General features: G+C 32.9%; 2 protein-coding genes across 2 annotated transcripts in view; both read left to right on the forward strand.

Moving 5' to 3' along the window:
* Positions 1-1,711: 1,711 nt before the first annotated feature.
* On the forward strand, positions 1,712-4,090 carry LOC110023809 (auxin-responsive protein IAA30-like). Its single transcript, XM_020723412.1, has 4 exons — positions 1,712-1,875; positions 2,838-2,989; positions 3,830-3,926; positions 4,039-4,090. The coding sequence occupies exons 1-4, from the start codon at positions 1,712-1,714 to the stop codon at positions 4,088-4,090; spliced, it is 465 nt and encodes a 154-aa protein (XP_020579071.1).
* Positions 4,091-14,698: 10,608 nt separating this feature from the next.
* The window catches only part of LOC110038785 (1,4-dihydroxy-2-naphthoyl-CoA thioesterase 1-like), a 10,430-nt gene continuing 8,528 nt past the window's right edge, over positions 14,699-16,600 (forward strand). The window contains exons 1-2 of the mRNA XM_020743690.1: positions 14,699-14,974; positions 15,057-15,248. Of these exons, the coding sequence (XP_020599349.1) occupies positions 14,819-14,974; positions 15,057-15,248 (348 nt within the window). The 5' untranslated portion in view covers positions 14,699-14,818. The remainder of the gene's footprint in view (positions 14,975-15,056; positions 15,249-16,600) is intronic.

A 16,600-nucleotide genomic window follows, 5' to 3' on the forward strand; every position in this document is an offset into this window, starting at 1 on the left:
GACATAACAATTCATCCCGAACATGGTGCAATGACGCACCCCGATGACGGTGTAACAATGCACCCCACATATGGTGCAACAAAGTCTTTTGAAAACAATGTAACAATGCACATCTAATATGGTAAAATGACACACCACGACAACGATATAACAACATACACTATATATGTTGTAATGACGCATCCTGAAGATGGTGTTGCTCTGTATTCTGAATATGGTGCAACAACACACTCCGATTATAGTGTAACTATGCACCCCACATACGGTGCATTGAAGCCTCCTAAAGAAGGTGTAACAATGCATCCTAAATACGGCGCAAAAACACTCCCAGATGATGATATAACAGTACATCTCACATAAGGTGCAATAACACCTCTAGAAGATGGTGTAACAATTCACCCAGAATACAGTGCAATGACACACCGCGATTACAGTATACCAATGCACCCCACATAAAGTGCAATGACACTTATCCAAGACAGTGTAACCACAAAGATGGTGACTTTCACCAGACTGCCAATACTCTTTCCTTACAAACCACCATTACAGTCTACGTGACCAACTACGGCCTACGTGGTCCATAGCTCACGGAGTTCCCAACTTTGGTCATGATGCCCTACATACATATTTATAGGTCACGACTTTGACCAACATAACCAACCATGACCTACATGGCTTACAACTCCTGAATCTGGCCTCTGCAGCCTATAGACATCATTATAATTCATCATTATAGCCTACGTGGTTGGCATCTCCTGACTCCGATCCTTGCATCCTACGAACATCATCATAGCTCACAATTACGTCATACATGGCTCACAGCTCATACAGATCCGGACTCCGGCACCTGCGGCCTATGAACCTTATCCCAGTTCACCACTACAGCATATGTAACCAGCTTAGGCTTACGTGACTCACGGCTCTTGCAGCTTCCTACTAAGAACTTTATGGCCAACCAACGTTCCTAAAGCAACTGTCTAAGACTCACATGACCAACCACTACCATGTCTTTCAACTGCAGCCCATACGGCAAGTCGCCATTACACCCACCACCCACAACTTTCATGATTAACTACTACTTTCATAGTAGTCGATAACGGCCCTTGCAGCTTGCTATCACCGAGAACGACATCCAAACTAAGTATATTATCAATGAATTGTTGTTGTACATTTATAACGATCATATTTGTAACTCCAACTTTTTTAATTCCGAAGAAGAGTGAACCGGTGTACTAACCAATGAAAGTGGATTATTTTAACTAGGTTAGGCCCCATGGTTTATACACCCTTTTTCAGGATTTTTCACGTAAAAATCAAGTTTTCTCCTCCTATCCATACTTCTCTTTAATTTTTCGAGCGTGTGATGTGTTTTAGTGCAACACTAAGATGATCATTCATTGTTCTACCTCCATAAACCTTCCAACATACCGAGTCTTATAATTTTTATTCAAATCATCAGAGTTATTACAACGATTCATTGTCATATAAATATTAGAACATTAGCTTAATATCTATAGTAAAATTTCATTTGTATTATTATTGTAATATACCATCATTATTAAGAGTATTTTTATTTGCGTGCTTTCCTTTATTATTTTCTCCTATTTCCTATATATAAGCACTCTTATTTTAACTATTTATTCATTTAATAAAAAAAAAAAACCTCAAGATTTCAGCTTCTATAAGTTCATATCTGTCTCTGTTTATTGATATGGAAGAAGGAGAAGAAGATTCTACTGCTTCCACACAAAGCAACCAAGCTACTATTTCGGCTTCATCTTCCAAGGGAAAAAGAAGCAGGCCTTTAAACACAGAGCTGCATATGAAGTTGAATCTATCTGATTCTTCATTTGAGGGAAGCTCTTGCAATGACAGGCATGATATGAATTATTTGCAACATTTTATATTTTTCTGTAATTTTTAATGTTATTCTTAGCTGCAAATTCATTGATGAAAGTTGATATCATAAATATGTGCGTGATTTGCCAGGTATGGTTGTAAATGAACCGGACAAACTGGTCAGCCGGTTCAGGATCAGCTTGAAGCTAAGCTTCATAAGCTAACAAGTCAAATTCAAGCCAAGCTTGACTCAACTCGTTTACTTATGAGCGGGCTCGTCTTAAAAATATATATATTAATATAAAACACAATAAAAACATATTAAATTTCAAGATTTTATCTCTATACTCTTAAAAATAAGTAAAAATATATATCTTATATTTAATATTTTATATAAAATGATTTCTTACAATTTGTCTCATAATTATTATTCTAGTTTTCATTTTAGCATAACATTAGCTTGAATTAATATTATTATTATGTTATTTTTCAATAAACAACTTGGCTCCTGATCGGCTCGTGCTCGTAGAGTTAAGTTCAAACTCGAGCTCAAACTCAATAAGTTAATCAAGCTCAAGACTAGAATCATTCACTATTATCAAGTACAAGTTGGGCAAATGCACAAGTACTATATTACATTCTTCATGTTTACAATGTTTAACTAATTTCATTATTTTAAACAAGGTGATTGGTGTATTTATATTTTCCAAATTTAAAATATAATAAAATTATAATTTCATAAACTCTTCTTCATCCATTGTTTCTTTCACATATTTTAATGAGGTTGTGAATTAAATAATAATCTCATTAAATCAAATTTGTTAAAATAAATCACCATTTATTCATTTATTTATTCATTTATTTATTTATTTATTTATTTCACAATTGCTGCATTTATTTAAAAATCTATTAATTTTATATATTTGTCTAACATACAAATTAGAATATTTAGATATTAATTTCTTTGCTTCACTGATTTTTGTTCTTCGCTTTAATAGGAGCAAAAAGCCAAGACAAAATGCCCAAAGCTTATTTGTGAAGGTTTATATGGATGGAACTTCATTTGGAAGGAATTTAGATTTATTAACTCAAGATGGATATCAGAGTCTATTAACAACAATTGAACAAATGTTCAACACCACCATCATATGTAAGTATATTAAGTATTACACACATAATTATATAAAAATAAGTAAGTTAAAAATTCACAAATCTAGGCTATAAATTTAAGAAATATTTACATATACACGCCACAAAATTTCTATGTTTTTAGGTATCTAACACGAAAATTAACTTTTTTTTACATATTTGTCAGCTTAACGATAGGTGAATAGATATACTTCACTTTTTATAAGTTAAAGTTGTTGGAATGGATTAAAAATTCACAAATCTAGGCTATAAATTTAAGAAAGATTTACATATACACGCCACTAAATTTCTATGTTTTTAGGTATCTAACACAAAAACTTGACGTTTTTTTTACATATTTGTCAGCTTATCTACAGATGACTAGATATACTTCACTTTTTATAAGTTAAAATTGTTAGAATGGATAAGCTTTTAGGATTTGACAAAGGTTAAAAATTTATGGAAGAAGTTTCACTTCTATTTATCACATTTACTTGGCTTGATACAAACTCATAGACTTCACCCCTTATTTATACTAGTGACACCTCCAAATTAATGGCTAGGATTGTGTCACTACAATTTTAATCTAATAGTTATAAATAATTTCACACCTACCACACTTACCACACCTACGACACAATAATTTCATACCCACCACATATTCTAGAATTAGGCACTTATTGGGCTTTATTTAAAGAACTAAAATCAAGTTTATATTTCAACAAAAATAGTGGTATAAATATAAAAAAGTAAAGCATAAATGTAAGATATGTAATTACATAGAAATTGGGTGGTATGTATGTACAAGCATTCCTCTAATTTATTTATTTATTTATTTATTTATTATTTTGAAAAAATATAGATCCTTATAAGAGCCGAATCTCTTCACCGACATCAAATATACTCATTTATGAAGATACAGAGGGAGATTGGACGACGGTTGGAGATGTTCCATGGAAGTAAGCTTCCTTTATTTTTATTAATTTTTTTTTTCAAAATAAATTATTTTTTTCAATTTGTTTTAATTTATTTCCTATTTATTTCGAATTAATTTTATTAATTTCATTGCAGGCTTTTCTTATCTAGCATAAAAAAGCTGAAGATAATAAGAGCTGGCAGATGACCTCAACCTTTTCAAATTGCTGATAGAATGTTATGGAGTGACAAAATTATCATGCATTGTCATTTTCAAATTTATATTTTCTCTAAATTTTGCACTTAAGTTCTTATTCTAGATCTTATGCACTATGTATTTTTTTTTTATTTTTATTTTATTTATTGTATGCTTCTCTTTTACAAGCCAACAATAAACTCAATGCATTTCTCCACTTCAACCATCCAAATTGAATTTTACTCTTCGCTTTGAACGATAGACCCGAGATATGTAAATTGTTTTACACATTTGAGTTTTGCATTGTCTTCAATATTAGGAAATTGTATAATAATAAAAACAATTATAAGATTGAGGGCAACAACATTCCTCTATATATAAAAGGTCAATTTCACTATTCTAATGAAATCAATGGTGGGAAATTTGGCTACAATTTGTAACGGCTTCAATTGGTCATCACATCCTTTAATTAAAAATCATCATTTTTGAAATAAAAAAAAAGATTTGTTTTATATTCTTTAAGCTTTTTAGTATCATAGGTACAAAACATACTATCTTGATAATGCTTATAAAAGATAATAAATAGCACAATAATATTAATGCTTGGGTCTCATCATTAGCAATCACATCAATATATCTTAAGCCTTAAGTGATTGAATTAAACTTATGCAAATATGATTTAATCAATAAATCTTCCAGCATGAAAAGAAAATAAAGTCTATACAATTCATTAGCTTTATTAGAGATTCTTTTGGCTCTATAAATACTCTAATGTAAGCCACATATCTTCTATAATTACTTTCTATAAGACCTTTCTAGAAACCTCGCCCAAAACATAGCTAAATTATCAGTAGAGTCTCTCATTCATTTCTATCTAGTCTTCTTAAGCAAAGAGTTTTTTTTGGAGAACATAGCTTAACCCAAGCCCAATACAATAAAAGCTTAATTTGGAAGGAATATGTAATAGTGGGACATTTTTAAAAATAATCTAATATTTATATTTTTAAGCTAAAAAGCTAAAATCTAAAGGCTTTTATGGTAAAATAACTTATAAAAATTTGGTCAATTCTGAATCACTTCATTCATGAAGATCAACCTAATTCATCATGATTATATGGTGAGAAGCAAACTTTGTTTAGTGAATCCATTTCATTTTTATATTGGGGTTTTTATTTGCAACCATTTCAATGCAAATTAATACTATAGTTTTTTGTTATAATAATATCATTCAAATCTTACATATCACAATAAAAATCAAATTTGCATTCTTTGCCTTCTTTAAATAATAAATGATTTTATTGTAGCATAAAGTACATAAATTTTATCATTCATTTTACAACTTGAGTGTTAATTTTGTAATTAAGAAAGATTTTGGTAACTTATAAGTAAATCTCTCAACTTATTATTACTCAGTATCACAAAATATTTTGTATGTGTTTCATATTAGGATGGCAAATATCAGACCTACCAAGAATAAAGTCATAAATGCCATCTTTCTACTTTACAAATTGAACAAAAAAAATTTGGTTAGATATTCATGACTTGATTTCCATTCAAAAGAAATTTATTATGTTTCATATATTCTCAATATTAAATAATTTAAGTATTTAAATAGTCTTTTAATTTTTATTCGCATTATTATAGTTATCGGAATTGTTGCCATCATTGTCTTATAATATATTAGAACATGTATCTAATATTTGTTTTAGGAATTATAGTCATTATTATTATAATATAAACTCATTATTAAGGTTATTTTTATTTTTTGTGCCTTTCTTTATTATTATCTTCCTTATTCTAGTATAAGAACCCTTATATCAATATACTGTTTAATTAAATAAAGGGCATTATGTTTCTAACTTTTCTAATGCAAGTAATACATATTTAATTAACTTTCACACACTTATATGTTCATTGTATCAGCAAACCCCACACCAAAAATAGTGCCGACACTTTCACACACTTATATGTTCATTGTATCGTACATTCTTTAGGTGAAATTATAAGAACTCTATAGGTGACATTGACTGAGTTTTTTCATTTTTTTTTTTCAATCAAATAAGTTTAAAACATGGTATTTTTTTCTTACCAATATATATAAATAATAAGTTTTCAGATTCTATAAGTTCATATTTGTCTTTGTTTTATTGAAATGGAAGAAGAAGAAAATTCTCCATCTCCCATTAGTAGAAGAGGAGATATAGCACATATTTAAGTCTTGGATTGAATCTATCAAATTCTTCTTTTTATAATGAAAGCTCTTCCAATAAAAGTAACGATATTAAGAGTAAATACAAGATAAGTGTTCCCAACATGAAGAAAATTTTATAATAAAATAAAAAAATGGAGCTAAAAATCATAGAAATATATTTGCATATGATTGCTAAGTTTCTTCTTGAGGTAGTTAAAACTTTCACGATCAAAGGGTAGTTGAAGGCAATAAAAAGGTATCAAATTGTATGGTTGAATCTCATAGTCATGAAAATTTTAGGCATTCATCTTGGTTGATCTAAAAAAATTTTAAGAAAAATTTTGAAGTGCACTAATAAAGTCAATAAGGAAAATCTATTAATCACCTTGTTCAACCCTTTTTTTGTTATTTGTGTATATGAAACATGTAATGACCTTAATATATTCACCTCCTCAAATTGCTTTCTCAAAACAGCCTCCATCTAAATGAAGAGGGAGGAAGGAATGACAAAGTTAGACGATTATTAAGAAGGCTAACAAAAAGGATAGATATAAAGATATCTTATAGAATAATCCTCATAACATAAATTTTATAAAAATATTCCAAAGTGAATCAAACCATGTTATTTGTGAGAAAGGTTTTTAGTTACAGCTTAGAGGTTGTCTCAATGGATGGCACAAGGGGCTTGGCATTGGTCGTGGTGTCTAAGAGTTCAAATATTTCCCTAAATGTCCTAAGGTTCTCTTCTGATTGTAGAATAGACCCCCCCATGTTTCTAGTCGTCATCCTCAATCTCTTCTTGCTCTACTTGGATTTTCTTCGAACTTATCCACAAATTTTTCATCAACTACATGGTCCTCCATGTATTTCCTATGATAATGGTCCTCACTAAAATCATGGGAAAAGCTCATTAACTTCATGATATCAAAGATAGCTTGTTTATCATTCACTCTCATAGTCATTTTCCCCTCATTTACATCAATCATGGCCCTACCAATAGCTAGAAAGGGTCGACCAATTATCAAGGGTATCTTCTTATCTTCTTCATGTCGAGTACCACAAAATTGGCAGGGAATATAATTGTTTCCACCTTCATGAACTCGTCCTCAATGATTCTCAAAGAGTAGGCTAAGGATTGGTTTGCTAACTGTAAGGTCAAATTGGTTGTCTGGGCTTTTCCTAGCTCAAGTCTCCTGAATATGGATAATGACATCAAGTTGATACTTGCTCCTAAGTCACAAAGGACTCTTTCTACAAACTTTTCTCCTAAGGAACATGGAATAGTAAGGCTCCTTATGTCCTTCATCTTTTAAGGTAACTTATTTTACAAGGTGGCACTACATTCCTCGGTCAATGTCACAGTCTCAAAATGCCCTAATCTTTTTTTCTTAGTCAAGATATCCTTCATGAACTTGGCATAGTTAGGTAACTTTTCTAGTGTTTCAGCAAAAGGTATGTTAATGGTCAACTATTTGAACACTTCTAAGAACCTAGAGAGTTTTTATCCACTTTTTGTTTTTTCAATCTTTGAGGATGAGATGGTGGCAGCATTTCTTCAGGGTCAACCCTAATGGGTGAGGCAGGTCCTCTACCCATTCTCCTAAATCCCTGGTTCACCGCCTAGGGAAGAGTCTAAGTCTACTGAGTCTTCTCTCCTAGGGTTTTCTTCTAACATTTTCCACTTCTTTTCCTCGCAACTAAGGCTTTCTCAACTTTTTTTTCTTTGGTGTTCACCTCAGTGTTGCTTAGGAGTATATTTAAGGGTCTATTATTTGCAGCATTCAATAGCTTCCCTAATTGATGTTCAATGTTCTTAATGGCTACAACATGACTCTATTATTGGTTACCCATTTGTATTACCAAATCATCAAAAGGTGATATTTTCTGCACGAGTTGAGCATTGGCTTGAAAACCTTGTTTTAGGTTAGCCTGAGTTAGGTCAGGTTAACCCTAGGTTGATTTTGGTTAACCCGAGGGGTTGGCCCAAAGTTGGTTTAAGTTAACTTGTGTTCCCGAGTTAGATCAGGTTGATCTAGTTTGATTTAAGTTGATTTGGGTTCACCCGAGTTGGGTCAGATTGACCCGGGATTTATTCGAGTTTATTTAGGTGAACCTGAGTTAGGTCAGGTTGACCTAGGGTTGATTTATGTTGATTTAGTTTAACCAGATTTAGGTGTGGTTAACCCAGTGCTAAGTTGGTTTAAGTTAATTTGGGTTAACCCAAGTTAGGTCGGGCTGACCTAGTTTGATTTAAGTTGATTTGGGTTAACCCGACTTAAGTCGGGTTGACCCAGGAGTGATTCTAGTTGATTTGGGTGAACGCAAGTTAGGTCAGTTGACCCATGGTTGGTTTAAATTGATTTGGATAAACCTAAGTTAGGTAGGGTTGACCTAGAGTTGGTTTAAGTTAGATCCAATTTTGTTCACACCTACAATAGGTCTTAATTAACTTAGTTTTAAGTTAGGTTAGACCTGCATTGAATTCAGAGCTGAGCTTTAGTTTGAACTAGATCTAGACTAGGCTAGCCTTAAGTTAAGCTTGAAGTCACTTGAGTTAAACTGAGTCTAGATTAGGTTAGATTTGAGTTAAGCTTAAGCTTGAAATTTGATTGAACCAAGTATGTTAGGTAAGACTTGAGTTGAGCTTAGGATTGAGTTGAGTTAGGTCTAAGCCTAAGTTAGACCAAGTTTAAAATTTAGTTGAATAAGTATTGTTTGTTGAGTTGAGTTGAACTAAGTTTAGGTTAGTTTGGACCTAGGTTGAAATTGAGATTTTAGTTAAGTTAGGTCCAATTTAGGTTAGAGATAGATTAGACTTAATTGAGTTAAATCTAATTTAGGCTAGACTTAAATTGAATTTAAAGTTTTTCCAGAGTTAAGTCGATGTTTGAGTTCGACCTAAGTTAGGTTTTAGGTTGGATTTTGGGCTAGGTTTAAATTAGGTTGGGCCTAAATTAAATTTGATCAGGTTACGCATAATTTGTGTTAGACCTAAATTAAATTCAAAGTTTGTTAAGGCAATTTCATAATTATAGAGATAATTATGAAGTTAGCCTTCTTTAATTGACTCATTATTTTCATTGGAACACGATCCTAAGGTTTTCTAAGTCAATTTTTATGTTTAACTTAGATTTAGGAGACAACTTGGGTTAAAATGCAAAATCTACCATTTTACATATTTACCCCCAATATTCTAATTTTGTTTTTAAATTTTTAGAGGTGAAAACAACCATTTCAATGCTTAGGGTTACTATCCAAAATTTTTTTCTTAAATTTCCATATTGAATTATATTTTTCTAATTTTTATTTCATTTTTTATAATATTTTTTTTCAAAATAATTATTTCTTTGGTAGAAAATTATACTTTAGGAGGCTTCTCTGACCTTGAAAAAGTTTAGGGATATCCCGATTGACATAGGAAATATTTTCTAAAAACTTATTTTTTTTACATTTAATTTTTTATAATAAAATACCAGAGACATTTAATTAATTAAAAATTAAATATTATTTAATTAATTTATTTTTCATTTTACTTTTTTTCCTCTATTCACTGAGTTGAAGGGTATTTTTATTTTATTTTTATTACTTTCTTTATTAAGTTATGAATTTTTAAAGTTTGTTAGAATTTTTTTGAATTTAATAATTTGGAAAATCAGAATTTCTTATTTAAACCAGTCAGCACCTTGCTAGCTTCGCTATGCGTCAAACTCTCGCGTGATGCTCCGCTACTAGTTACACTTTACACGCGAGTACTGATGTGGCCTACGATCGCATGCGCTCCCCCTTCGTGGTTCTACTATTCGAGTTGATGTTCACCGTCTGTTTTGAATACTCAAAATAGACGACGTCTATTCATTGTCCCTATAGGACAAAAGACCGAGAACCATCCGTAATCAAATTTTATGATCTCGCTCTGCACACAACCAAATTGCATGGGGTTGATCTTATTGCTTCATCTAAGGGAGACGAACCTATCTATATGGTTAAGTGGGTATGTATTGTTCAACTGAGAGCCATTATAAGGAATTTGAACTCTTACCTTATTCCAAGTGGTGAGACCTTGATTGGGCTTGAAAGAGAAGATCATCTTAATGCTAAGAAGCTCGTCCTTGCTTCAATTTGCTCTGAATTGGTCTTAGATATGAGCTCGACCAAATGGTGCATAGGCTGGTGTTGAAGTAGGTTAGGGAGTGCGGGAAGAGTGGATTTTTATTGGGGGTCATGTTTTAGGGCCTTGTGAAACTAGTGGGAGAGTTAGATTGAGGTTTTGACGAAGTTGATGTTAATGCCATAAAAACACCCTGGGTTTCAATGGTGAAATTAGGGTTGTGTGGTGGTGGAGATGGCTTAAAGATGGTGGAGATGAGCCGCTCTGGTCTGCAATGGTGAAATTAGGGTTGTGTGGTGGTGGAGATGAGCCGCTCTGGTCTGGGGAGTGTTTTCTGTGTTAAGAAAAAAGGAGCTTTGGTGGTTGGCTAGGGACTTCGGTGTGTGTGTGGAGCTTTCAATAGACCTCAACCAAAAGTGAGGTCAACAGCTGGTTGGCTAGGGACTTCAGTGTGTGTGTGGAGCTTTCGGGTTGCCTTCTTAAATAGCCATGAGAGGCCATGGCGGGAAGCTCTAGTCTGCTTGGGAGACGCTGGTGGCTCCTCAGAGAATGAGCAAAAGAATTACAGGAGCTTTTCTAGTGGAACAAGAGCTTTTTCCATTTTTTATGTCTTGGTCAAGGTGAGATGCTATGGTGGTGGAGGAAGCAGACGAAGTCATGAGAGGATTGGAGAAGCTTTTGGTGAGGTGGTTGGGCTCAGCAATGGTCTAGTTTGACCCACCCATGAAGTTATTTGGGTGGTTTGGACCTAGGTGTCATGTGGTAGTCCCCCTTGGTGAATAGTGCACATTTGTCCTTTTGTGCTTGTTTTATGCCTAATTTTTTTTTTAATTAACTTTTATTTAAGTTGTATTATCATGGTTGGTTGTGTGTGTCATGGTGGGTTGTGGTTGACCCATGTGTAATGAGCCATGGAACATGGGTCATGGGCTCCTTCATGATGTCTTGGAGTTTTATGATCATGCCTAGCCTAAATGTCTTTAGATTTATGGCAAAAAATTAGGTTTAATGGGCCTTTATAATTAGCCCAATTAAATATGTAAGTTAATTATGAAGGTTGTCTCCCTAATATAATTTTGATTCCCAAGTGGTTTAGGTCTTCACTATGAATCAAGTTAGGTTTTATTTAAATGGGCTCAATTGTTCAATAATTGACTCAAGTTGACTTGCTCTCAATTGAACTTTGGTGACCCTTGTTGATTTCAAATTCTTATGTCAGAGTTGATGTATTTAGGATTCATGTCAATTTTAAGGTTAATTGGTGTTGGGATAGCTTCATGTGAGACCGAGGATTGACTTTGGTGAATCACCCCTTCACCTTTTGGCTTGAATTTAGGTGTCATGCGACTTTCAGGGTATGTTAGGGTAATGTGATAAGAACCCCTCATTGGCCTAGGCCTAGCCTTTTGTTTGATAGGTTTTTCCTAGGTCAATGAGAATCCCTTAGGGATTTTGAGCTTCATGGGAAATCTAGGGCATCCCCTACTTCAAGGATTCAACTTGGGCTACCACTGGGCTAGACCCTCAATCATCTCAACTAAGGGTCAAGGATTTGTGCTTAATGTCAGGAAACCTTAAGTGAATGTAGGATTCGTTAGAAGTCCTACATGGGAGAGTTCCATCTCTAGTCATCAAAGAAGTTCACAAGAAAACCTAAGGCTAAATCCTAGGATTCTATTTAGAGAGAAAGAGGTCCTAAAAAATGTGATATCAACAATGTTTAACCTATTTAAGATCATTTACATACAAGATTCCATGAGAAATCTACCAAGGAATTTTGACTTTTTGGAGGTCATTTATACATCATTAATATGTATCTAAGATATCATGAGAAATTCATTAAATATTGTTGACATATTTGAGGTTATTTATATATAATAAGCTATGTGGAATTTACTAAGGATGTTTGACCTACTTAAGGTCATTTGTATATAAGATGCTATGAAAAATCCTTAAAAGTTGTTAGACTTATCCTAGTTTATTGCTAAGAGCATCACTTAATAATGTTAATCTTTGTGTATGAGATTGAATATAATCCATCAAGAATGTTAAACTTATCATAGGTTTTTAGTCAAAACATTACTCAATGGCATTAAGCTGTATTGACGAGGTTGTACGAAATCCACTAAGGATCTTAAGCATATCCTAGATTATTTGTTAAAGCATTTTCTTGATGGCTTTAAATTGAAGAAGAGGTTAAATGTAATGCACCAAGGATTTTTAACCTATTCAAGGTTTTGGTCGGAGTGTGGCTAGATGACATTAACACGTATGAATGAGGTCAATTGTAAGTCACTAAGAATTTTTTACATATCCTAGGTTGTTATTTGGAGCATTTTTATTGACTTTAACATATGTGGAAGAGTTTAATTTGACACCCTTAAGCTTGAAATGAGGTTCTAGAAATATTTTGTGCTTCATGAGACTAGGTTGTAGGTTGAGTTAGACCATGTGTTTTTCTAGAAATATGTTTACAGTCACAATAAAGAAAGATATTTGATAACTTTTTTTGTCACCTTTGAATTTGTTGTCCCCTAGTGGTGTGATATTTATTGATCTAAATGAGCCTAATTATTTTATGTAAAGCGGCTCAAATGTCCCTACCAAAATAGCCTTTCATTTCTTTCTTATGTTGGCTTGATTTAGTTGAAGTGATAGTGCAAGCTAATTTGGAGGCCGATGAGGAAGATGGTGTGTGGAACTAGCAGTAATAAGGATGTCATCTTCTTGACCAAATTGAGGAGGTGCACCAGTATAAGGAGGGGTGTTGGAACAGTGTTCTCTAGCTAGGCATCATTAATCAGAGATTGATCTGAAAGTAACTAAGCTTCGCTAATTGGCATTGATGTTGGTTGTCGAGTCTTGCGTAAAAGCTAAAAAATCTTATTTTGAGATTCCTCCATTATGCAAACATGGACTTCTAAGGGTAAGAAAAGGCTCCTTCATTAGTTGAGTAGTGTCTATCTGGAAAAACATATGTAGAGGTCTAACATTCTGACTTCAAGATCATACACTAGAATAGCGGGTGTTGGAGTGGTCAGATTTGTTGTTATGAATGTTATACTTAATGGCTATAATAAAGGTGGGACAGTGGTTCCCACTGACTGTGTCAAAATTTTTGTGTGTTAGAAAGTTTAGAACGATAGAGTGATAATTTAATGCTTAGCATTGCATAAAGAACCAGTGCACACAAGAATAAATGAAACCCTATGAGAAAAGTGCTCAAGATTTTTACGTAGAAAAATCATATAATAGAAAAAAATCACAAGGCTTGGCCCAGCTAAAATAATTCACTATGTAATCAAAAGTGTAGAGGTTCAGTCTCACTTAAATTAGGGAATATTGTATTACAAGATGATTTTGAAATCAAAACTGGTTTGTAATAACTCAATAAATATCATTGCATTAAGGTATTTTGATTATAGTTGTTTTTGTTTGACTTCACCATTCGTGGTGGGACTATGATAATTTTAATTGGAACAGAAGCAGTAGTTGGTGTTAACAATAGTTGTAGTTGTAGATTATAATAAATATACTTGGCTACATATAATATAGTTGGATGCAATAATAGTTGTAGTTGGTGGTTATAATAGATGTATTTCGCTATAGCACATGACAGTGGTGGTCAAGAATAAACTCTACTAGTCAATCATAAATTCTAGAGGTCGGTGAAAGCCTTCAGGGCTTTAAGAGTTAAGTCTTAGTAGTTAGCTCACTATTCTTATTACCTCCCCTCCTTCCTCATGTTGAATGAAGGTCTATTTATCATTTTTAAGATGGATATTTGGTAAATTTGATAATTCCCTTGAAATAATTCATAAGATTGTCCATATTTATTCTCTTCATCATAAAAAGTTTTTTTAACATTTAAGTGACTTAATGACATGAGAATTGAATGATCTCACTTGATTTATCTATAAGCATGCCTAATTTTAAAATTATATGATCTTCTAATTGTTGCATCAAAGTTCTTAAGTATTCGATTGAGGTTAATTTTAATTTAAATTGGATCACTTTTAAGGTCATCAGGTTTGTCACGTTAAGACGTCTAATTTGACTATAAACTTACTAAAATCAAAACAAGCGATCTTGAAGTTGAATTTTGAACTTAAAATGTTTTGAGATTCAAGCCTCATGTTAAAATATTTGTTTATGACACATCAATCAAAATTACCAAGAAATTAATGTTATAATTTTTTTTTTATGTCAGCATACATTAATAAAAAAAATAAAATAAATCAATATATATTTTTTTTTAAAAGACAAGGCATGACCGCATAATATTTTCTATAGATTTATTCAACCACCCGTATATTATTCTTTGCCTATGCGGCTTTTTCTGCCGAAGAATTCAAAATGCAAGAGCTGACCTCCTAATTGATTCCCATTTCAAAACCCCATTCCCCCAATTTCGTACAAAGAAACATCTGGTAGCTATAGGATGGCCGGAACTCCCTCAAATCCCCATGAAAAACAAACTCCGGCGGCCCTAACAGCGGAGCTCGATCGGCCCCTCCACGCTTTAGGTTTCGAGTACATCCATTTCTCGCCGGAGAAGATCACGGGCCGCCTCACCGTGAGCGAATCCTGGTGCCAGGTATGTTGCTGATCCTGTGATCATACAAGAACATAAGCGGATGTGAGTTGTTGATTTTGGATTTGAATGTGAATGATCGAAGCCGTTCAAGCGGATGCACGGAGGCGTGGCCGCTTTTGTGGCGGAGGGTGTGGCCAGCGCCGGAGCTTATATGGCCTCCGGCTTCCAGCAAGTTGCCGGCGTCCAACTAACAGTCAATCACATCAGCCCTGCATTCCTGGGCGATAAGGTTGAGATTGAGGCCACTCGAATTTCACTCGGTAAAACTATCCAGGTAGGTTTTCAGTATTATGAGTTGTAGTAGAAGACATGGCTTATTTTTCAGGAATTACGGGCATATTAGTTGAAAATAAAATGAAAATTTTAGGTGATCGTATTTGAGTGTTCATCCAGCACAACACAAGAGAAAAATTTGAGACGTTGTTAAATCATTTATTATTGCAATTTATAAATAAATTTTTTCAATAATTTATGAACTACTTTGTTTTACTTAAATTTAGGGCTTTCTTTCTTTCCAATTTTTGTTTTAAAGCTTCATTTTTGTGTAAAATATAAACGACAAAACCCTAGAGCGTAAAATAGAAATGAAGGCGGAGGGGTAAAATTTTTTATATATATATTATCTCGCTAAGTAAGTCTAGTCGAGCGAGCAGGTGTGGAAATGTTTTTGGAGTCCGGTAAATATTTTCTCACTTGAAAGAGGTATATTTTGCTTGGAAGAGGAGCTAGAGCTAAAAGAAAGGTGATATTTATTAATTTTGCCAAGCGTTTCTTAAGAAGGACAAAAAGAAATTTTAGCGGATTGAAATTTTGATTTAGAATCGACTTTAAATCAATTATTATTTTCAATGTTATTAGTATCTTTGGTATCATCAATATCAAATTGAAGATCATGTCTGTGTAAAAAAGACAACGAGGTCAAAATCTCTTTCAAGAAAAAGATCAAAATTTTATTATTATGATACTATGAAGCAAAGCAGTCCAAAAACTTTCATACAACAATATCCTAAGAAAATTAGTCAAAAACAACCTAAAAATGATCAAACAACTGTTTGAATATGGATAGACAACAACAACTTGAATTTATGTAGAAAAAATTACCTAAATTTTGGTAGGCAACAACTATCTGACTTTGAGTAGGCAACAACTCTTTGAATTTAAATAGGGAACAACAACCTCAATATGGGTAGGCAACAATAGCTTAAGGAAAACAACAATTTCGATATGGTTAGGCAATAAGCTCTTGAGAAATTAGCTTAAAATCAATTATTATTTTCAAGGTTATTGGTATCTTTGATATTATCAATATCAAATTGAAGATCATGTCTGTGTAAAAAAGACGAGGTCAAAATCTCTTTTAAGAAAAAGATCAAAATTTTATTATTATGATACTATGAAGCAAAGCAGTCCAAAAACTTTCATACAACAATATCCTAAGAAAATTAGTCAAAAACAACCTAAAAATTATCAAACAACTGTTTGAATATGGATAGACAACAACAACTTGAATTTATGTAGCAAAAATTACCTAAATTTTGGTAGGCAACAACTATCTGAATTTGAGTAGGCAACAATTCTTTGAATTTAAATAGGGAACAACAACCTCAATATGGGTAGGCAACGATA

This window comes from Phalaenopsis equestris, unplaced genomic scaffold (assembly GCF_001263595.1).
Source record: "Phalaenopsis equestris unplaced genomic scaffold, ASM126359v1 Scaffold000002, whole genome shotgun sequence".
Taxonomy (NCBI): Eukaryota; Viridiplantae; Streptophyta; class Magnoliopsida; order Asparagales; family Orchidaceae; genus Phalaenopsis; species Phalaenopsis equestris.

Bases quoted from the DNA above. Each gene is read 5' to 3' on its own strand.
- LOC110023809 (XM_020723412.1), top strand. From the start codon at position 1,712: ATGGAAGAAGGAGAAGAAGATTCTACTGCTTCCACACAAAGCAACCAA. The intron at 1,876-2,837 runs GCATGATATGAA...TCGCTTTAATAG, and splicing joins GGAAGCTCTTGCAATGACAG to GAGCAAAAAGCCAAGACAAA. The intron at 3,927-4,038 runs GTAAGCTTCCTT...ATTTCATTGCAG, and splicing joins GTTGGAGATGTTCCATGGAA to GCTTTTCTTATCTAGCATAA.